Genomic DNA, 27757 nt, shown 5'->3' with positions numbered 1-27757 from the left:
GAGACTAGGGATGAGACAGCGCAGAGAGCAGATTACGTCATCCTGACAGGAGTAGTGTGCGGTCTGACTTAGGTCAGAATTTGTAAGACATCAGCTATCTACAGAAGTTACACAAACTCTACAGCAGAAAAATGTTAGGAATTATTTTAATAAAGACTATTTAGAAAGCTGCTTAAGTTTGCACTTATTAAGCAATTGAACAAAAAAAAACATTTCAGTGCTAAGGTGTACGTAACCTTTAAGGCCCCCAAATAGGATGGACCTTAATGGGTTAAAGTACACATGTATGTATTCAGGATTATTACCCTGTGATGTGCGCGGCCGGTGGTCCTCCATCATGACCTCCTCGTACAGAACCTTGTGTCCTTCTAGATACTCCGACTCCTCCATGGAGAAATAGACAGCGACGTCCTCACACCTAATAGGAACCTGACACACAATGATACAGTCATTACCCAGACTCCTCCAGTGTTGTTACTGTATAATTTCCCAGCAGCGTCACCTCTCCGGTCAGCAGCTCAGTCATCTTGTAGATCAGTTCTAAGATCTTCTTCTTATTGTTCTTCTCATGTATCCGGGAGTGAGGGGGGGGCTCGGAGATGGAGCTCGAGGTTATTCCCCAACCTTCAATCACAGGGGACGGATAACACTCACTAGAGGTCTTCTTCACAACCATATAATCCTGTATATGGAGGGAGACACATTCATAAATATCACACCACACATTCCCAGAATCCCTCACCCCTCCAGTCATATCCATCTGTTATATACATAGATAATAATATAATATGACATCACTCCCAGAATCCCTCACCTCTCCAGTCATATCTATCTGTTATATACATAGATAATAATATAATATGACATCACTCCCAGAATCCCTCACCCCTCCAGTCATATCCATCTGTTATATACATAGATAATATAATATGACATCACTCCCAGAATCCCTCACCTCTCCAGTCATATCCATCTGTTATATACATAGATAATAATATAATATGACATCACTCCCAGAATCCCTCACCTCTCCAGTCATATCCATCTGTTATATACATAGATAATAATATAATATGACATCACTCCCAGAATCCCTCACCTCTCCAGTCATATCCATCTGTTATATACATAGATAATAATATAATATGACATCATTCCCAGAATCCCTCACCTCTCCAGTCATATCCATCTGTTATATACATAGATAATAACATAATATGACATCATTCCCAGAATCCCTCACCTCTCCAGTCATATCCATCTGTTATATACATAGATAATAATATAATATGACATCACTCCCAGAATCCCTCACCCCTCCAGTCATATCCATCTGTTATATACATAGATAATAATATAATATGACATCATTCCCAGAATCCCTCACCTCTCCAGTCATATCTATCTGTTATATACATAGATAAAAAATATAATATGACATCACTCCCAGAATCCCTCACCCCTCCAGTCATATCCATCTGTTATATACATAGATAATAATATAATATGACATCACTCCCAGAATCCCTCACCTCTCCAGTCATATCCATCTGTTATAAACATAGATAATAATATAATATGACATGATTCACAGAATCCCTCACCTGTCCAGTCATATCCATCTGTTATAAACATAGATAATAATATAATATGACATGATTCACAGAATCCCTCACCTGTCCAGTCATATCCATCTGTTATATACATAGATAATAATATAATATGACATCATTCCCAGAATGCCTCACCTGTCCAGTCATATCCATCTGTTATATACATAGATAATAATATAATATGACATCACCCCCAGAATCCCTCACCTCTCCAGTCATATCCATCTGTTATATACATAGATAATAATATAATATGACATCACTCCCAGAATCCCTCACCTCTCCAGTCATATCCATCTGTTATATACATAGATAATAATAAAATATGACATCACTCCCAGAATCCCTCACCTCTCCAGTCATATCCATCTGTTATATACATAGATAATAATATATGACATCACTCCCAGAATCCCTCATCTCTCCACTCATATCCATCTGTTATATACATAGATAATAATATAATATGACATCATCCCCAGAATCACTCACCTCTCCAGTCATATCCATCTGTTATATATATAGATAATAATATAATATGACATCACTCCCAGAATCCCTCACCTCTCCAGTCATATCCATCTGTTATATATATATATGGATAATAATATAATATGACATCACTCCCAGAATCCCTCACCTCTCCAGTCATATCCATCTGTTATATACATAGATAATAATATAATATGACATCATTCACAGAATCCCTCACCTCTCCAGTCATATCCATCTGTTATATACATAGATAATAATATAATATGACATCACTCCCAGAATCCCTCACCTGTCCAATCATATCCATCTGTTATATACATAGATAATAATATAATATGACATCACTCCCAGAATCCCTCACCTCTCCAGTCATATCCATCTGTTATATACATAGATAATAATATATGACATCACTCCCAGAATCCCTCACCTCTCCAGTCATATTCATCTGTTATATACATAGATAATAATATAATATGACATCACTCACAGAATCCCTCACCCCTCCAGTCATATCCATCTGTTATATACATAGATAATAATAAAATATGACATCACTCCCAGAATCCCTCACCTCTCCAGTCATATCCATCTGTTATATACATAGATAATAATATAATATGACATCACTCCCAGAATCCCTCACCTCTCCAGTCATATCCATCTGTTATATACATAGATAATAATATAATATGACATCATTCCCAGAATCCCTCACCTCTCCAGTCATATCCATCTGTTATATACATAGATAATAATATAATATGACATCATTCCCAGAATCCCTCCCCTCTCCAGTCATATCCATCTGTTATATACATAGATAATAATATAATATGACATCATCCCCAGAATCCCTCACCTCTCCAGTCATATCCATATGTTATATACATAGATAATAATATAATATACATCACTCCCAGAATCCCTCACCTCTCCAGTCATATCAATCTGTTATATACATAGATAATAATATAATATACATCACTCCCAAAATCCCTCACCTCTCCAGTCATATCCATCTGTTATATACATAGATAATAATATAATATGACATCACTCCCAGAATCCCTCACCTCTCCAGTCATATCCATCTGTTATATATATATATGGATAATAATATAATATGACATCACTCCCAGAATCCCTCACCTCTCCAGTCATATCCATCTGTTATATAGATAATAATATAATGTGACATCACTCCCAGAATCCCTCACCCCTCCAGTCATATCCATCTGTTATATACATAGATAATATAATATGACATCACTCCCAGAATCCCTCACCTCTCCAGTCATATCCATCTGTTATATATATATATAGATAATAATATAATATGACATCACTCCCAGAATCCCTCACCTCTCCAGTCATATCCATCTGTTATATACATAGCTAATAATATAATATGACATCACTCCCAGAATCCCTCACCTCTCCAGTCATATCCATCTGTTATATACATAGATAATAATATAATATGACATCACTCCCAGAATCCCTCACCTCTCCAGTCATATCCATCTGTTATATACATAGATAATATAATATGACATCATACCCAGAATCCCTCACCTCTCCAGTCATATCCATCTGTTATATACATAGATAATATAATATGACATCATCCCCAGAATCCCTCACCTCTCCAGTCATATCCATCTGTTATATACATAGATAATAATATAATATGACATCATTCCCAGAATCCCTCACCTCTCCAGTCATATCCATCTGTTATATACATAGATAATAATATAATATGACATCATTCCCAGAATCCCTCCCCTCTCCAGTCATATCCATCTGTTATATACATAGATAATAATATAATATGACGTCATCCCCAGAATCCCTCACCTCTCCAGTCATATCCATATGTTATATACATAGATAATAATATAATATACATCACTCCCAGAATCCCTCACCTCTCCAGTCATATCAATCTGTTATATACATAGATAATAATATAATATACATCACTCCCAAAATCCCTCACCTCTCCAGTCATATCCATCTGTTATATACATAGATAATAATATAATATGACATCACTCCCAGAATCCCTCACCTCTCCAGTCATATCCATCTGTTATATAGATAATAATATAATGTGACATCACTCCCAGAATCCCTCACCCCTCCAGTCATATCCATCTGTTATATACATAGATAATATAATATGACATCACTCCCAGAATCCCTCACCTCTCCAGTCATATCCATCTGTTATATATATATATAGATAATAATATAATATGACATCACTCCCAGAATCCCTCACCTCTCCAGTCATATCCATCTGTTATATACATAGCTAATAATATAATATGACATCACTCCCAGAATCCCTCACCTCTCCAGTCATATCCATCTGTTATATACATAGATAATAATATAATATGACATCACTCCCAGAATCCCTCACCTCTCCAGTCATATCCATCTGTTATATACATAGATAATATAATATGACATCATACCCAGAATCCCTCACCTCTCCAGTCATATCCATCTGTTATATACATAGATAATATAATATGACATCATCCCCAGAATCCCTCACCTCTCCAGTCATATCCATCTGTTATATACATAGATAATAATATAATATGACATCACTCCCAGAATCCCTCCCCTCTCCAGTCATATCCATCTGTTATATACATAGATAATATAATATGACATCATACCCAGAATCCCTCACCTCTCCAGTCATATACATCTGTTATATACATAGATAATAATATAATATGACATCATCCCCAGAATCCCTCACCTCTCCAGTCATATCCATCTGTTATATACATAGATAATAATATAATATGACATCATTCCCAGAATCCCTCACCCCTCCAGTCATATCCATCTGTTATATACATAGATAATAATATAATATGACATCACTCCCAGAATCCCTCACCTCTCCAGTCATATCATCTGTTATATACATAGATAATAATATAATATGACATCACTCCCAGAATCCCTCACCTCTCCAGTCATATCCATCTGTTATATACATAGCTAATAATATAATATGACATCACTCCCAGAATCCCTCACCTCTCCAGTCATATCCATCTGTTATATACATAGATAATAATATAATATGACATCACTCCCAGAATCCCTCACCTCTCCAGTCATATTCATCTGTTATATACATAGATAATATAATATGACATCATACCCAGAATCCCTCACCTCTCCAGTCATATCCATCTGTTATATACATAGCTAATAATATAATATGACATCACTCCCAGAATCCCTCACCTCTCCAGTCATATCCATCTGTTATATACATAGATAATAATATAATATGACATCACTCCCAGAATCCCTCACCTCTCCAGTCATATCCATCTGTTATATACATAGATAATATAATATGACATCATACCCAGAATCCCTCACCTCTCCAGTCATATCCATCTGTTATATACATAGATAATAATATAATATTACATCACTCCCAGAATCCCTCACCTCTCCAGTCATATCCATCTGTTATATACATAGATAATAATATAATATGACATCACTCCCAGAATCCCTCACCTCTCCAGTCATATCCATCTGTTATATACATAGATAATATAATATGACATCATACCCAGAATCCCTCACCTCTCCAGTCATATCCATCTGTTATATACATAGATAATAATATAATATGACATCATCCCCAGAATCCCTCACCTCTCCAGTCATATCCATCTGTTATATACATAGATAATAATATAATATGACATCATTCCCAGAATCCCTCACCCCTCCAGTCATATCCATCTGTTATATACATAGATAATAATATAATATGACATCATCCCAGAATCCCTCACCCCTCCAGTCATATCCATCTATTATATACATAGATAATAATATAATATGACATCATTCCCAGAATCCCTCACCTCTCCAGTCATATCCATCTGTTATATACATAGATAATAATATAATATGACATCATTCCCAGAATCCCTCACCTCTCCAGTCATATCCATCTGTTATATACATAGATAATAATATAATATGACATCACTCCCAGAATTCCTCCCCCCTCCAGTCATATCCATCTGTTCTATACATAGATAATATAATATGACATCACTCCCAGAATCCCTCACCTCTCCAGTCATATCCATTTGTTATATACATAGATAATAATATAATATGACATCATTCCCAGAATCCCTCCCCTCTCCAGTCATATCCATCTGTTATATACATAGATAATAATATAATATGACATCATCCCCAGAATCCCTCACCTCTCCAGTCATATCCATCTGTTATATACATAGATAATAATATAATATACATCACTCCCAGAATCCCTCACCTCTCCAGTCATATCAATCTGTTATATACATAGATAATAATATAATATACATCACTCCCAAAATCCCTCACCTCTCCAGTCATATCCATCTGTTATATACATAGATAATAATATAATATGACATCACTCCCAGAATCCCTCACCTCTCCAGTCATATCCATCTGTTATATATATATGGATAATAATATAATATGACATCACTCCCAGAATCCCTCACCTCTCCAGTCATATCCATCTGTTATATAGATAATAATATAATGTGACATCACTCCCAGAATCCCTCACCCCTCCAGTCATATCAATCTGTTATATACATAGATAATAATATAATATACATCACTCCCAGAATCCCTCACCTCTCCAGTCATATCAATCTGTTATATACATAGATAATAATATAATATACATCACTCCCAAAATCCCTCACCTCTCCAGTCATATCCATCTGTTATATACATAGATAATAATATAATATGACATCACTCCCAGAATCCCTCACCTCTCCAGTCATATCCATCTGTTATATATATATGGATAATAATATAATATGACATCACTCCCAGAATCCCTCACCTCTCCAGTCATATCCATCTGTTATATAGATAATAATATAATGTGACATCACTCCCAGAATCCCTCACCCCTCCAGTCATATCCATCTGTTATATACATAGATAATATAATATGACATCACTCCCAGAATCCCTCACCTCTCCAGTCATATCCATCTGTTATATATATAGATAATAATATAATATGACATCACTCCCAGAATCCCTCACCTCTCCAGTCATATCCATCTGTTATATACATAGCTAATAATATAATATGACATCACTCCCAGAATCCCTCACCTCTCCAGTCATATCCATCTGTTATATACATAGATAATAATATAATATGACATCACTCCCAGAATCCCTCACCTCTCCAGTCATATCCATCTGTTATATACATAGATAATATAATATGACATCATACCCAGAATCCCTCACCTCTCCAGTCATATCCATCTGTTATATACATAGCTAATAATATAATATGACATCACTCCCAGAATCCCTCACCTCTCCAGTCATATCCATCTGTTATATACATAGATAATAATATAATATGACATCATCCCCAGAATCCTTCACCTCTCCAGTCATATCCATCTGTTATATACATAGATAATATAATATGACATCATACCTAGAATCCCTCACCTCTCCAGTCATATCCATCTGTTATATACATAGATAATAATATAATATGACATCATCCCCAGAATCCTTCACCTCTCCAGTCATATCCATCTGTTATATACATAGATAATAATATAATATGACATCATTCCCAGAATCCCTCACCCCTCCAGTCATATCCATCTGTTATATACATAGATAATAATATAATATGACATCATCCCAGAATCCCTCACCCCTCCAGTCATATCCATCTATTATATACATAGATAATAATATAATATGACATCATTCCCAGAATCCCTCACCTCTCCAGTCATATCCATCTGTTATATACATAGATAATATAATATGACATCATTCCCAGAATCCCTCACCTCTCCAGTCATATCCATCTGTTATATACATAGATAATAATATAATATGACATCACTCCCAGAATTCCTCACCCCTCCAGTCATATCCATCTGTTCTATACATAGATAATATAATATGACATCACTCCCAGAATCCCTCACCTCTCCAGTCATATCCATCTGTTATATACATAGATAATAATATAATATGACATCATCCCAGAATCCCTCACCCCTCCAGTCATATCCATCTATTATATACATAGATAATAATATAATATGACATCATTCCCAGAATCCCTCCTCTCCAGTCATATCCATCTGTTATATACATAGATAATATAATATGACATCATTCCCAGAATCCCTCACCTCTCCAGTCATATCCATCTGTTATATACATAGATAATAATATAATATGACATCACTCCCAGAATTCCTCACCCCTCCAGTCATATCCATCTGTTCTATACATAGATAATATAATATGACATCACTCCCAGAATCCCTCACCTCTCCAGTCATATCCATCTGTTATATACATAGATAATAATATAATGTGACATCACTCCCAGAATCCCTCACTCCTCCAGTCATATCCATCTGTTATACACATAGATAATAATATAATGTGACATCACTCCCAGAATCCCTCACCTCTCCAGTCATATTCATCTGTTATATACATAGATGATAATATAATATGACATCACTCCCAGAATCCCTCACCTCTCCAGTCATATCCATCTGTTATATACATAGATAATAATATAATATGACATCACTCCCAGAATCCCTCACCCCTCCAGTCATATCCATCTGTTATATACATAAATAATATAATATGACATCATACCAAGAATCCCTCACCTCTCCAGTCATATCCATCTGTTATATACATAGATAATAATATAATATGACATCACTCCCAGAATCCCTCACCTCTCCAGTCATATCCATCTGTTATATACATAGATAATATAATATGACATCATACCCAGAATCCCTCACCTCTCCAGTCATATCCATCTGTTATATACATAGCTAATAATATAATATGACATCACTCCCAGAATCCCTCACCTCTCCAGTCATATCCATCTGTTATATACCGGTACATAGATAATATAATATGACATCATACCTAGAATCCCTCACCTCTCCAGTCATATCCATCTGTTATATACATAGATAATAATATAATATGACATCACTCCCAGAATCCCTCACCTCTCCAGTCATATCCATTTGTTATATACATAGATAATAATATAATATGACATCACTCCCAGAATCCCTCACCTCTCCAGTCATATCCATCTGTTATATACACAGATAATGTAATATGACATCATACCCAGAATCCCTCACCTCTCCAGTCATATCCATCTGTTATATACATAGATAATAATATAATATGACATCATCCCCAGAATCCCTCACCCCTCCAGTCATATCCATCTGTTATATACATAGATAATAATATAATATGACATCACTCCCAGAATCCCTCACCTGTCCAGTCATATCCATCTGTTATATACATAGATAATAATATAATATGACATCATTCCCAGAATCCCTCACCTCTCCAGTCATATCCATCTGTTATATACATAGATGATAATATAATATGACATCACTCCCAGAATCCCTCACCTCTCCAGTCATATCCCTGTTATATACATAGATAATAATATAATATGACATCACTCCCAGAATCCCTCACCTGTCCAGTCATATCCATCTATTATATACATAGATAATAATATAATATGACATCATTCCCAGAATCCCTCACCTCTCCAGTCATATCCCTGTTATATACATAGATAATAATATAATATGACATCATTCCCAGAATCCCTCACCCCTCCAGTCATACCCATCTGTTATATACATAGATAATAATATAATATGACATCATTCCCAGAATCCCTCACCTCTCCAGTCATATCCATCTGTTATATACATAGATAATATTATAATATGACATCACTCCCAGAATCCCTCAACTGTCCAGTCATATCCATCTATTATATACATAGATAATAATATAATATGACATCATTCCCAGAATCCCTCACCTCTCCAGTCAGCCAGTAGAGGATCTCTAGGGTGAGATTTAATATACTCTCCGCCATCTTGTTCCTGTCGCTCCCGTTTCTTGATCTTGTATTGTAGGAACCTGAGTGGTCAGAAGATGAGGTGATGTAAGAGCCGCACACAATCCCAGGTAAAATACACACAATAACTGGAGATAACAACAAGTGCCGGGGCCCACTATCCTTGGGGGGGGGCACTCAGCTGCCGGGTGCTGTCGCTGTCCATATATGGACATATATACATTTTACGCTTTTCGGCCTTTTGGCTAAGATTAAGTGTAGCACCTGCTCCAGCGGAGGTCAGTAATCATCCCCGCCGGTGGAGGAGACGCCATCGTGGAAGGATGACAGAACGCCGAGGTGAGGGCAGGGAACCACAACGGTCATCAGAGCGGTGCACGCATTTGGTTTAAAGGTATAATTTGTGACCAGGCGAGCGCCGGATCGAGGTCAGGAGGTCGGGTAGTTTGGGAGCCAGAGTTGCTTTGTGCCCCAGGGCTGGTGACGCTGGGGTGCCCTAACTCACTGGGGGGGGGGGGATCCTACTGAGTGACGGCACATTTGCACGCACTCCCTTTCACACTTCTGAGCGCACACCTTTATTCTGCCTTCTGACTGGAGATGAGGAATTTTTATTTCTGGCGGATGTTCAGGCCGATATCACTGCGCACATCCACTTATTTCATTTTGTTTTTCACTGTGTGTTTGTCACGTTTGTCACAGGATTTTTGGGATGCGGCGCCTTCTGGGACCCTCCTGAGGTCTAGGGGTGAAATGAGTGGCCATCTGGTTCCTTTTTCCCTACAACCCGGCCTCACTTCTTCGGAGGGGAGGTGCGACCAGATGCCGGCTCCAAGGTCGACACTGGGGTGCCAGCCCAGGTAGAAGCCCTGGAGTGTGCTTGGGTCTCAATAAGCTTCGGCGAGGGGGGATCCTCGATCCTCCAGGCCTATGATTTGGAGGGTTGGGGAATGGTTATGCGGGACCTCTCTCTTTTAAGATAGACCGCAACCTTGTGCACTTTATGTGTGGCACTCCAGCACTTTTTATGCACGGCTCGGGCACACAATGAAAAAAATATGGACAGTAATGTCGGGTGGAGAAAAGGAGTCCCAAGCGGAGAGCTAGCGGGAAAGCCCCTGAGATCACGGTCTCTATATTTGTATAGGTTCAGGCAGCACCAGATACGTGGAAGGGTGGGGTATTGCACGGATAGGGGCCTAACAAAATAAAAATACCTTTGTTTCAAAATTGGTGTGCCGGATACTCTTTTATACGGTCTATATATGGACATTGATGTCAGGAGAAGAGAAAGAATTCCAGGCAGAGCGCTACAAGCGGCTCTGCACCGGCACTCTGTCTCTGGGGAAGCCCGACACTACTGTCCATATATGGACAGTGTTGACAGGAGCAGAGCAGTGTCCCAGGCAGAGTTGTAGTAGCACTCTACCCGGGACTTTGGCTCTGGGGTTACCCCTGACATCACTAGCCATATATGGACAGACCTGGAGTACTGGAGCAGAGCCTTTACTAGCACTCTGTATGGTACTTCAGCACTACTACAAACATCACTGTCCATACATTGACAGTGATGTCAGGAGCAGAGTAGGAGTTCCAGGGAGACTGCTAGTAATGCTCTGCCCGGGACTAAGGCTCTAGGGTTGCCCCTGAAAACACTGTCCATGTATGGACAGTGATGTCAGGAGTTTCCCGAGAGACGGAATCCTGATGCAGAGCCACTTGTAGCGCTCTCCCTGGGACTTCTTCTCTCCTTCAGACATCACTGTCCATATATGGACAGTGATATCAGGGGCTTCCCAAGAGACGACCTCACGGAGCAGGGAGGGAGGCTGCGTGACACTACCGGGGAGGGGGGGCGCTGTCTGGCACTACCGGGGAGGGGGGGCGCTGCCTGGCACTACCGGGGAGGGGGGGGGGCGCTGTCTGGCACTACCGGGGAGGGGGGGGCGCTGTCTGGCACTACCGGGGAGGGGGGGCGCTGTCTGGCACTACCGGGGAGGGGGGGCGCTTTCTGGCACTACAGGGGAGGGGGGGGGCGCTGTCTGGCACTACCGGGGAGGGGGGGCGTTGACTGGCACTAGCGGGGAGGGGGGGCGCTGGCTGGCACTAGCGGGGAGGGGGGGCGCTGGCTGACACTACCGGGGAGGGGGGGCGCTGGCTAGCACTAGCGGGGAGGGGGGGCGCTGGCTGGCACTACCGGGGAGGGGGGGCGCTGGCTGGCACTACCGGGGAGGGGGGGCGCTGGCTGGCACTACCGGGGAGGGGGGGCGCTGGCTGGCACTACCTGGGAGGGGGGGCGCTGGCTGGCACTACCGGGGAGGGGGGGCGCTGGCTGGCAATACCGGGGAGGGGGGGCGCTGCCTGGCACTACCGGGGAGGGGGCGCTGCCTGGCACTACCGGGGAGGGGGGCGCTGCCTGGCACTACCGGGGAGGGGGGCGCTGTCTGGCACTACCGGGGAGGGGGGCGCTGTCTGGCACTACCGGGGAGGGGGGCGCTGTCTGGCACTACCGGGGAGGGGGCGCTGTCTGGCACTACCGGGGAGGGGGGCGCTGTCTGGCACTACCGGGGAGGGGGGCGCTGTCTGGCACTACCGGGGAGGGGGGCGCTGTCTGGCACTACCGGGGAGGGGGGCGCTGTCTGGCACTACCGGGGAGGGGGGCGCTGTCTGGCACTACCGGGGAGGGGGCGCTGTCTGGCACTACCGGGGAGGTAGTATATATACATATATATACTGATAGTGACAAATAAGAGTGCTGTATAAATATATATATACTGATAGTGACAGATAATAGTGCTGTATATATATACTGATAGTGACAGATAATAGTACTGTGTATATATATATACTGATAGTGACAGATAATAGTGTTGTAAATATATATATATACTGATAGTGACAGATAATAGTGCTGTGTATATATATACTGATAGTGACAGATAACAGTGCTGTGTATATATATACTGATAGTGACAGATAATAGTGCTGTATATATATACTGATAGTGACAGATAATAGTGCTGTATATATATATATACTGATCGTGACAGATAATAGTGCTGTGTATATATATATATACTGATAGTGACAGATAATAGTGCTGTGTATATATATATATACTGATAGTGACAGATAATAGTGCTGTGTATATATATATATATATGTATACTGATAGTGACAGATAATAGTGCTGTGTATATATATATACTGATAGTGACAGATAATAGTGCTGTGTATATATATACTGATAGTGACAGATAATAGTGCTGTGTATATATATATATATATACTGATAGTGACAGATAATAGTGCTGTGTAGATATATACTGATAGTGACAGATAATAGTGCTGTGTATATATATATATACTGATAGTGACAGATAATAGTGCTGTATATATATATATATACTGATCGTGACAGATAATAGTGCTGTGTATATATATATACTGATAGTGACAGATAATAGTGCTGTGTATATATATACTGATAGTGACTGATAATAGTGCTGTGTATATATATATACTGATAGTGACAGATAATAGTGCTGTGTATATATATATACTGATAGTGACAGATAATAGTGCTGTGTATATATATATATACTGATAGTGACAGATAATAGTGCTGTGTATATATATATATACTGATAGTGACAGATAATAGTGCTGTATATATATATATATATACTGATAGTGACAGATAATAGTGCTGTGTATATATATATATACTGATAGTGACAGATAATAGTGCTGTGTATATATATATATACTGATAGTGACAGATAATAGTGCTGTGTATATATATATATATACTGATAGCGACAGATAATAGTGCTGTATATATATATACTGATAGTGACAGATAATAGTGCTGTGTATATATATATACTGATAGTGACAGATAATAGTGCTGTGTATATATATATACTGATAGTGACAGATAATAGTGCTGTGTATATATATACAGATAGTGACAGATAATAGTGCTGTGTATATATATACTGATAGTGACAGATAATAGTGCTGTGTATATATATATATACTGATAGTGACAGATAATAGTGCTGTGTATATATATATACTGATAGTGACAGATAATAGTGCTGTGTATATATATACACTGATAGTGACAGATAATAGTGCTGTGTATATATATATATATATATATATATACTGATAGTGACAGATAATAGTGCTGTGTATATATACTGATAGTGACAGATAATAGTGCTGTATATATATATACTGATAGTGACAGATAATAGTGCTGTGTATATATATACTGATAGTGACAGATAATAGTGCTGTGTATATATATACTGATAGTGACAGATAATAGTGACAGATAATAGTGCTGTGTATATATATATACTGATAGTGACAGATAATAGTGCTGTGTATATATATATATATATACTGCTAGTGACAGATAATAGTGCTGTATATATATATACTGATAGTGACAGATAATAGTGCTGTGTATATATATATACTGATAGTGACAGATAATAGTGCTGTGTATATATATATATACTGATAGTGACAGATAATAGTGCAGTGTATATATATATATATACTGATAGTGACAGATAATAGTGCTGTGTATATATATACTGATAGTGACAGATAATAGTGCTGTGTATATATATACTGATAGTGACAGATAATAGTGCTGTGTATATATATACTGATAGTGACAGATAATAGTGCTGTGTATATATATACTGATAGTGACAGATAATAGTGCTGTGTATATATATACTGATAGTGACAGATAATAGTGCTGTGTATATATATATACTGATAGAGACAGATAATAGTGCTGTATATATATATACTGATAGTGACAGATAATAGTGCTGTGTATATATATACTGATAGTGACAGATAATAGTGCTGTGTATATATATACTGATAGTGACAGATAATAGTGCTGTGTATATATATACTGATAGTGACAGATAATAGTGACAGATAATAGTGCTGTGTATATATATACTGATAGTGACAGATAATAGTGACAGATAATAGTGCTGTGTATATATATATACTGCTAGTGACAGATAATAGTGCTGTATATATATATACTGATAGTGACAGATAATAGTGCTGTGTATATATATATACTGATAGTGACAGATAATAGTGCTGTGTATATATATATATACTGATAGTGACAGATAATAGTGCAGTGTATATATATATACTGATAGTGACAGATAATAGTGCTGTGTATATATATACTGATAGTGACAGATAATAGTGCTGTGTATATATATACTGATAGTGACAGATAATAGTGCTGTGTATATATATACTGATAGTGACAGATAATAGTGCTGTGTATATATATACTGATAGTGACAGATAATAGTGCTGTGTATATATATACTGATAGTGACAGATAATAGTGCTGTGTATATATATATACTGATAGTGACAGATAATAGTGCTGTGTATATATATATACAGATAGTGACAGATAATAGTGCTGTGTATATATATACCGATAGTGACAGATAATAGTGCTGTGTATATATATACTGATAGTGACAGATAATAGTGCTGTATATATATATACTGATGGTGACAGATAATAGTGCTGTGTATATATATATACTGATAGTGACAGATAATAGTGCTGTGTATATATATATACTGATAGTGACAGATAATAGTGCTGTGTATATATATACTGATAGTGACAGATAATAGTGCTGTGTGTATATATACTGATAGTGACAGATAATAGTGCTGTGTATATATATATATATATACTGATAGTGACAGATAATAGTGCTGTATATATATATACTGATAGTGACAGATAATAGTGCTGTGTATATATATACACTGATAGTGACAGATAATAGTGCTGTGTATATATATATATACTGATAGTGACAGATAATAGTGCTGTGTATATATATATACTGATAGTGACAGATAATAGTGCTGTGTATATATACACTGATAGTGACAGATAATAGTGCTGTGTATATATATATATATACTGATAGTGACAGATAATAGTGCTGTGTATATATATACTGATACTGACAGATAATAGTGCTGTGTATATATATATATACTGATAGTGACAGATAATAGTGCTGTATATATATATACTGATAGTGACAGATAATAGTGCTGTGTATATATATATACTGATAGTGACAGATAATAGAGCTGTGTATATATATATACTGATAGTGACAGATAATAGTGCTGTGTGTATATATATACTGATAGTGACAGATAATAGTGCTGTGTATATATATATATACTGATAGTGACAGATAATAGTGCTGTGTATATATATATACTGTTAGTGACAGATAATAGTGCTGTGTATATATATACTGATAGTGACAGATAATAGTGCTGTGTATATATATATACTGATAGTGACAGATAATAGTTCTGTGTATATATATACTGATAGTGACAGATAATAGTGCTGTGTATATATATATATATACTGATAGTGACAGATAATAGTGCTGTGTGTATATATACTGATAGTGACAGATAATAGTGCTGTGTATATATATATATATATATATATATATACTGATAGTGACAGATAATAGTGCTGTGTATATATATACTGATAGTGACAGATAATAGTGCTGTGTATATATATACTGATAGTGACAGATAATAGTGCTGTATATATATATATATATATATATACTGATAGTGACAGATAATAGTGCTGTGTATATATATACTGATAGTGACAGATAATAGTGCTGTGTATATATACTGATAGTGACAGATAATAGTGCTGTGTATATATATACTGATAGTGACAGATAATAGTGCTGTGTGAATATATATATACTGATAGTGACAGATAATAGTGCTGTATATATATATACTGATAGTGACAGATAATAGTGCTGTGTATATATATATACTGATAGTGACAGATAATAGTGCTGTGTATATATATATATACTGATAGTGACAGATAATAGTGCTGTGTATATATATATATACTGATAGTGACAGATAATAGTGCTGTGTATATATATATATATACTGATAGTGACAGATAATAGTGCTGTGTGTATATATATATACTGATAGTGACAGATAATAGGGCTGTGTATATATATATATACTGATAGTGACAGATAATAGGGCTGTGTATATATATATATACTGATAGTGACAGATAATAGTGCTGTATATATATATATACTGATAGTGACAGATAATAGTGCTGTATATATATATATACTGATAGTGACAGATAATAGTGCTGTGTGTATATATATACTGATAGTGACAGATAATAGTGCTGTATATATATATATATACTGATAGTGACAGATAATAGTGCTGTGTGTATATATATATATATACTGATAGTGACAGATAATAGGGCTGTGTATATATATATATATATATACTGATAGTGACAGATAATAGGGCTGTGTATATATATATATATACTGATAGTGACAGATAATAGTGCTGTGTATATATATATACTGATAGTGACAGATAATAGTGCTGTGTGTATATATACTGATAGTGACAGATAATAGTGCTGTGTGTATATATACTGATAGTGACAGATAATAGTGCTGTGTATATATATATACTGATACTGACAGATAATAGTGCTGTGTATATATATATATACTGATAGTGACAGATAATAATGCTGTGTATATATATATATATATATACTGATAGTGACAGATAATAGTGCTGTGTGTATGTATATATATATATACTGATAGTGACAGATAATAGTGCTGTGTATATATATACTGATAGTGACAGATAATAGTGCTGTGTGTATATATATATATATATATATACTGATAGTGACAGATAATAGTGCTGTGTATATATATACTGATAGTGACAGATAATAGTGCTGTGTATATATATATATACTGATACTGACAGATAATAGTGCTGTGTATATATATATATACTGATAGTGACAGATAATAATGCTGTGTATATATATATACTGATAGTGACAGATAATAGTGCTGTGTATATATATACTGATAGTGACAGATAATAGTGCTGTGTATATATATACTGATAGTGACAGATAATAGTGCTGTGTATATATATATATATATACTGATAGTGACAGATAATAGTGCAGTGTATATATATATATACTGATAGTGACAGATAATAGTGCTGTGTATATATATATACTGATAGTGACAGATAATAGTGCTGTGTGTATATATACTGATAGTGACAGATAATAGCGCTGTGTATATATACACTGATAGTGACAGATAATAGTGCTGTGTATATATATATATATACTGATAGTGACAGATAATAGTGCTGTGTATATATATATATATATACTGATAGGGACAGATAATAGTGCTGTGTATATATATATATACTGATAGTGACAGATAATAGTGCTGTGTATATATATACACTGATAGTGACAGATAATAGTGCTGTGTATATATATATACTGATAGTGACAGATAATAGTGCTGTGTATATATATACTGATAGTGACAGATAATAGTGCTGTGTATATATATAATGATAGTGACAGATAATAGTGCTGTGTATATATATAATGATAGTGACAGATAATAGTGCTGTGTATATATATATATATATATACTGATAGTGACAGATAATAGTGCTGTGTGTATATATATACTGATAGTGACAGATAATAGTGCTGTGTATATATATATACTGATAGTGACAGATAATAGTGCTGTGTATATATATACTGATAGTGACAGATAATAGGGCTGTGTATATATATACTGATAGTGACAGATAATAGTGCTGTGTATATATATACTGATAGTGACAGATAATAGTGCTGTGTGTATATATATACTGATAGTGACAGATAATAGTGCTGTGTATATATATATACTGATAGTGACAGATAATAGTGCTGTGTATATATATACTGATAGTGACAGATAATAGCGCTGTGTATATATATACTGATAGTGACAGATAATAGTGCTGTGTATATATATACTGATAGTGACAGATAATAGTGCTGTGTATATATATACTGATAGTGACAGATAATAGTGCTGTGTATATATATACTGATAGTGACAGATAATAGTGCTGTGTATATATATATACACTGATAGTGACAGATAATAGTGCTGTGTATATATATATACTGATAGTGACAGATAATAGTGCTGTGTATATATATACTGATAGTGACAGATAATAGTGCTGTGTATATATATAATGATAGTGACAGATAATAGTGCTGTGTGTATATATATACTGATAGTGACAGATAATAGTGCTGTGTATATATATAATGATAGTGACAGATAATAGTGCTGTGTATATATATACTGATAGTGACAGATAATAGTGCTGTGTATATATATACTGATAGTGACAGATAATAGTGCTGTGTATATATATACTGATAGTGACAGATAATAGTGCTGTGTATATATATATACACTGATAGTGACAGATAATAGTGCTGTGTATATATATATACTGATAGTGACAGATAATAGTGCTGTGTATATATATACTGATAGTGACAGATAATAGTGCTGTGTATATATATAATGATAGTGACAGATAATAGTGCTGTGTATATATATAATGATAGTGACAGATAATAGTGCTGTGTATATATATATATATATATACTGATAGTGACAGATAATAGTGCTGTATATATATATACTGATAGATAATAGTGCTGTGTATATATATATACTGATAGTGACAGATAATAGTGCTGTGTATATATATACTGATAGTGACAGATAATAGCGCTGTGTATATATACACTGATAGTGACAGATAATAGTGCTGTGTATATATATATATATATACTGATAGTGACAGATAATAGTGCTGTGTATATATATATATACTGATAGGGACAGATAATAGTGCTGTGTATATATATATATACTGATAGTGACAGATAATAGTGCTGTGTGTATATATATACACTGATAGTGACAGATAATAGTGCTGTGTATATATATATACTGATAGTGACAGATAATAGTGCTGTGTATATATATACTGATAGTGACAGATAATAGTGCTGTGTATATATATACTGATAGTGACAGATAATAGTGCTGTGTATATATATATACTGATAGTGACAGATAATAGTGCTGTGTATATATATACTGATAGTGACAGATAATTGTGCTGTGTATATATATAATGATAGTGACAGATAATAGTGCTGTGTATATATATATTGATAGTGACAGATAATAGTGCTGTATATATATATACTGACAGATAATAGTGCTGTATATATATATACTGATAGTGACAGATAATAGTGCTGTGTATATATATACTGATAGTGACAGATAATAGTGCTGTGTATATATATATACTGATAGTGACAGATAATAGTGCTGTGTATATATATACTGATAGTGACAGATAATAGTGCTGTGTATATATATATACTGATAGAGACAGATAATAGTGCTGTATATATATATATACTGATAGTGACAGATAATAGTGCTGTATATATATATACTGATAGTGACAGATAATAGTGCTGTGTATATATATATACTGATAGTGACAGATAATAGTGCTGTGTATATATATAATGATAGTGACAGATAATAGTGCTGTGTATATATATACTGATAGTGACAGATAATAGTGCTGTGTATATATATACTGATAGTGACAGATAATAGTGCTGTGTATATATATACTGATAGTGACAGATAATAGTGCTGTGTATATATATATACACTGATAGTGACAGATAATAGTGCTGTGTATATATATATACTGATAGTGACAGATAATAGTGCTGTGTATATATATACTGATAGTGACAGATAATAGTGCTGTGTATATATATAATGATAGTGACAGATAATAGTGCTGTGTATATATATAATGATAGTGACAGATAATAGTGCTGTGTATATATATATATATATATACTGATAGTGACAGATAATAGTGCTGTATATATATATACTGATAGATAATAGTGCTGTGTATATATATATACTGATAGTGACAGATAATAGTGCTGTGTATATATATACTGATAGTGACAGATAATAGCGCTGTGTATATATACACTGATAGTGACAGATAATAGTGCTGTGTATATATATATATATATACTGATAGTGACAGATAATAGTGCTGTGTATATATATATATACTGATAGGGACAGATAATAGTGCTGTGTATATATATATATACTGATAGTGACAGATAATAGTGCTGTGTGTATATATATACACTGATAGTGACAGATAATAGTGCTGTGTATATATATATACTGATAGTGACAGATAATAGTGCTGTGTATATATATACTGATAGTGACAGATAATAGTGCTGTGTATATATATACTGATAGTGACAGATAATAGTGCTGTGTATATATATATACTGATAGTGACAGATAATAGTGCTGTGTATATATATACTGATAGTGACAGATAATTGTGCTGTGTATATATATAATGATAGTGACAGATAATAGTGCTGTGTATATATATAATGATAGTGACAGATAATAGTGCTGTGTATATATATATATATATATTGATAGTGACAGATAATAGTGCTGTATATATATATACTGACAGATAATAGTGCTGTATATATATATACTGATAGTGACAGATAATAGTGCTGTGTATATATATACTGATAGTGACAGATAATAGTGCTGTGTATATATATATACTGATAGTGACAGATAATAGTGCTGTGTATATATATACTGATAGTGACAGATAATAGTGCTGTGTATATATATATACTGATAGAGACAGATAATAGTGCTGTATATATATATATACTGATAGTGACAGATAATAGTGCTGTATATATATATACTGATAGTGACAGATAATAGTGCTGTGTATATATATAATGATAGTGACAGATAATAGTGCTGTGTATATATATATACTGATAGTGACAGATAATAGTGCTGTGTATATATATATACTGATAGTGACAGATAATAGTGCTGTGTATATATATAATGATAGTGACAGATAATAGTGCTGTGTATATATATATATATATACTGATAGTGACAGATAATAGTGCTGTATATATATATACTGATAGATAATAGTGCTGTGTATATATATATACTGATAGTGACAGATAATAGTGCTGTGTATATATATACTGATAGTGACAGATAATAGTGCTGTGTATATATATACTGATAGTGACAGATAATAGTGCTGTGTATATATATACTGATAGTGACAGATAATAGTGCTGTGTATATATATATACTGATAGTGACAGATAATAGTGCTGTGTATATATATACTGATAGTGACAGATAATAGTGCTGTGTATATATATACTGATAGTGACAGACAATAGTGCTGTGTATATATACTGATAGTGACAGATAATAGTGCTGTGTATATATATATATATATATATATATATACTGATAGTGACAGATAATAGTGCTGTGTGTATATATATATACTGATACTGACAGATAATAGTGCTGTGTGTATATATATATATATACTGATAGTGACAGATAATAGTGCTGTGTATATATATAATGATAGTGACAGATAATAGTGCTGTGTATATATATATATATATATTGATAGTGACAGATAATAGTGCTGTATATATATATACTGACAGATAATAGTGCTGTATATATATATACTGATAGTGACAGATAATAGTGCTGTGTATATATACTGATAGTGACAGATAATAGTGCTGTGTATATATATATACTGATAGTGACAGATAATAGTGCTGTGTATATATATACTGATAGTGACAGATAATAGTGCTGTGTATATATATACTGATAGTGACAGATAATAGTGCTGTGTATATATATAATGATAGTGACAGATAATAGTGCTGTGTATATATATAATGATAGTGACAGATAATAGTGCTGTGTATATATATATATATATATATTGATAGTGACAGATAATAGTGCTGTATATATATATACTGACAGATAATAGTGCTGTATATATATATACTGATAGTGACAGATAATAGTGCTGTGTATATATACTGATAGTGACAGATAATAGTGCTGTGTATATATATATACTGATAGTGACAGATAATAGTGCTGTGTATATATATACTGATAGTGACAGATAATAGTGCTGTGTATATATATATACTGATAGTGACAGATAATAGTGCTGTGTATATATATACTGATAGTGACAGATAATAGTGCTGTGTATATATATAATGATAGTGACAGATAATAGTGCTGTGTATATATATATACTGATAGTGACAGATAATAGTGCTGTGTATATATATATACTGATAGTGACAGATAATAGTGCTGTGTATATATATAATGATAGTGACAGATAATAGTGCTGTGTATATATATATATATATACTGATAGTGACAGATAATAGTGCTGTATATATATATACTGATAGATAATAGTGCTGTGTATATATATATACTGATAGTGACAGATAATAGTGCTGTGTATATATATACTGATAGTGACAGATAATAGTGCTGTGTATATATATACTGATAGTGACAGATAATAGTGCTGTGTATATATATACTGATAGTGACAGATAATAGTGCTGTATATATATATATACTGATAGTGACAGATAATAGTGCTGTGTATATATATACTGATAGTGACAGATAATAGTGCTGTGTATATATATATACTGATAGTGACAGATAATAGTGCTGTGTATATATATATATATACTGATAGTGAAAGATAATAGTGCTGTGTATATATATACTGATAGTGACAGATAATAGTGCTGTGTATATATATATACTGATAGTGACAGATAATAGTGCTGTGTATATATATACTGATAGTGACAGATAATAGTGCTGTGTATATATATATACTGATAGTGACAGATAATAGTGCTGTGTATATATATACTGATAGTGACAGACAATAGTGCTGTGTATATATACTGATAGTGACAGATAATAGTGCTGTGTATATATATATATATATATATATATATATATATATACTGATAGTGACAGATAATAGTGCTGTGTGTATATATATATACTGATACTGACAGATAATAGTGCTGTGTGTATATATATATATACTGATAGTGACAGATAATAGTGCTGTGTATATATATACTGATAGTGACAGATAATAGTGCTGTGTGTATATATATATATATACTGATAGTGACAGATAATAGTGCTGTGTATATATATACTGATAGTGACAGATAATAGTGCTGTGTATATATATATATACTGATACTGACAGATAATAGTGCTGTGTATATATATATATACTGATAGTGACAGATAATAATGCTGTGTATATATATATACTGATAGTGACAGATAATAGTGCTGTGTATATATATACTGATAGTGACAGATAATAGTGCTGTGTATATATATACTGATAGTGACAGATAATAGTGCTGTGTATATATATATATATACTGATAGTGACAGATAATAGTGCAGTGTATATATATATACTGATAGTGACAGATAATAGTGCTGTGTATATATATATACTGATAGTGACAGATAATAGTGCTGTGTGTATATATACTGATAGTGACAGATAATAGCGCTGTGTATATATACACTGATAGTGACAGATAATAGTGCTGTGTATATATATACTGATAGTGACAGATAATAGTGCTGTATATATATATATATATATACTGATAGTGACAGATAATAGTGCTGTGTATATATATATATACTGATAGGGACAGATAATAGTGCTGTGTATATATATATATACTGATAGTGACAGATAATAATGCTGTGTATATATATACACTGATAGTGACAGATAATAGTGCTGTGTATATATATACACTGATAGTGACAGATAATAGTGCTGTGTATATATATATACTGATAGTGACAGATAATAGTGCTGTGTATATATATACTGATAGTGACAGATAATAGTGCTGTGTATATATATATACTGATAGTGACAGATAATAGTGCTGTGTATATATATACTGATAGTGACAGATAATAGTGCTGTGTATATATATAATGATAGTGACAGATAATAGTGCTGTGTATATATATATACTGATAGTGACAGATAATAGTGCTGTGTATATATATATATACTGATAGTGACAGATAATAGTGCTGTGTATATATATACTGATAGTGACAGATAATAGTGCTGTGTATATATATATACTGATACTGACAGATAATAGTGCTGTGTATATATATATATACTGATAGTGACAGATAATAATGCTGTGTATATATATATATATACTGATACTGACAGATAATAGTGCTGTGTGTATATATATATATATACTGATAGTGACAGATAATAGTGCTGTGTATATATATACTGATAGTGACAGATAATAGTGCTGTGTGTATATATACTGATAGTGACAGATAATAGCGCTGTATATATATATATACTGATAGTGACAGATAATAGTGCTGTGTATATATATACTGATAGTGACAGATAATAGTGCTGTGTATATATATATATACTGATACTGACAGATAATAGTGCTGTGTATATATATATATACTGATAGTGACAGATAATAGTGCTGTGTATATATATACTGATAGTGACAGATAATAGTGCTGTGTATATATATATATACTGATACTGACAGATAATAGTGCTGTGTATATATATATATACTGATAGTGACAGATAATAATGCTGTGTATATATATATACACTGATAGTGACAGATAATAGTGCTGTGTATATATATACTGATAGCGACAGATAATAGTGCTGTGTATATATATATATATACACACTGATAGTGACAGATAACAGGGCTGTGTATATATATACTGATAGTGACAGATAATAGTGCTGTGTATATATATACTGATAGTGACAGATAATAGTGCTGTGTATATATATACTGATAGTGACAGATAATAGTGCTGTGTATATATATATATATATATATACTGATAGTGACAGATAATAGTGCAGTGTATATATATATACTGATAGTGACAGATAATAGTGCTGTGTATATATATATACTGATAGTGACAGATAATAGTGCTGTGTATATATATATACTGATAGTGACAGATAATAGCGCTGTGTATATATATACTGATAGTGACAGATAATAGTGCTGTATATATATATATACTGATACTGACAGATAATAGTGCTGTGTATATATATATATATACTGATAGTGACAGATAATAGTGCTGTGTGTATATATACTGATAGTGACAGATAATAGTGCTGTGTATATATATATATATACACTGATAGTGACAGATAATAGTGCTGTGTATATATATATACTGATAGTGACAGATAATAGTGCTGTATATATATACTGATAGTGACAGATAATAGTGCTGTGTATATATATATATATTATACTGATAGTGACAGATAATAGTGCTGTATATATATATACTGATAGTGACAGATAATAGTGCTGTGTATATATATACTGATAGTGACAGATAATAGTGCTGTGTATATATATATACTGATAGTGACAGATAATAGTGCTGTGTATATATATATATACTGATAGTGACAGATAATAGTGCTGTATATATATACTGATAGTGACAGATAATAGTGCTGTGTATATATATATATATATACTGATAGTGACAGATAATAGTGCTGTATATATATATACTGATAGTGACAGATAATAGTGCTGTGTATATATATACTGATAGTGACAGATAATAGTGCTGTGTATATATATATACTGATAGTGACAGATAATAGTGCTGTATATATATATATACTGATAGTGACAGATAATAGTGCTGTATATATATATACTGATAGTGACAGATAATAGTGCTGTGTATATATATATACTGATAGTGACAGATAATAGTGCTGTGTGTATATATATACTGATAGTGACAGATAATAGTTCTGTGTATATATATATACTGATAGTGACAGATAATAGTGCTGTATATATATATATACTGATAGTGACAGATAATAGTGCTGTGTATATATATACTGATAGTGACAGATAATAGTGCTGTGTATATATATATATACTGATAGTGACAGATAATAGTGCTGTGTATATATATATACTGATAGTGACAGATAATAGTGCTGTGTGTATATATATATACTGATAGTGACAGATAATAGTGCTGTGTGTATATATATACTGATAGTGACAGATAATAGTGCTGTGTATATATATATATATATATACTGATAGTGACAGATAATAGTGCTGTGTATATATATACTGATAGTGACAGATAATAGTGCTGTGTGTATATATATATACTGATAGTGACAGATAATAGTGCTGTATATATATATATACTGATAGTGACAGATAATAGTGCTGTGTATATATATATACTGATAGTGACAGATAATAGTGCTGTGTATATATATATATACTGATAGTGACAGATAATAGTGCTGTGTATATATATATACTGATAGTGACAGATAATAGTGCTGTGTATATATATATACTGATAGTGACAGATAATAGTGCTGTGTATATATATATACTGATAGTAACAGATAATAGTGCTGTGTATATATATATATACTGATAGTGACAGATAATAGTGCT

At 33.8% G+C, this 27757-nt stretch overlaps 1 protein-coding gene across 1 annotated transcript in view; it reads right to left on the bottom strand.

The window, feature by feature from the left end:
- The window catches only part of LOC142748276 (uncharacterized), a 57094-nt gene that overhangs the window by 18433 nt on the left and 10904 nt on the right, over window positions 1-27757 (bottom strand). Inside the window, exons 2-4 of the mRNA XM_075855379.1 lie at window positions 10093-10193; window positions 503-682; window positions 306-429 (exon numbers count right to left, since the gene is read on the bottom strand). Coding sequence (XP_075711494.1) covers window positions 306-429; window positions 503-682; window positions 10093-10149 — 361 coding nt within the window. The 5' untranslated portion in view covers window positions 10150-10193. The remainder of the gene's footprint in view (window positions 1-305; window positions 430-502; window positions 683-10092; window positions 10194-27757) is intronic.

The sequence above is a fragment of the Rhinoderma darwinii genome, chromosome 1 (assembly GCF_050947455.1).
Source record: "Rhinoderma darwinii isolate aRhiDar2 chromosome 1, aRhiDar2.hap1, whole genome shotgun sequence".
Classification (NCBI taxonomy): Eukaryota; Metazoa; Chordata; class Amphibia; order Anura; family Rhinodermatidae; genus Rhinoderma; species Rhinoderma darwinii.
This window is presented reverse-complemented; position numbering and strand designations above follow the sequence as displayed.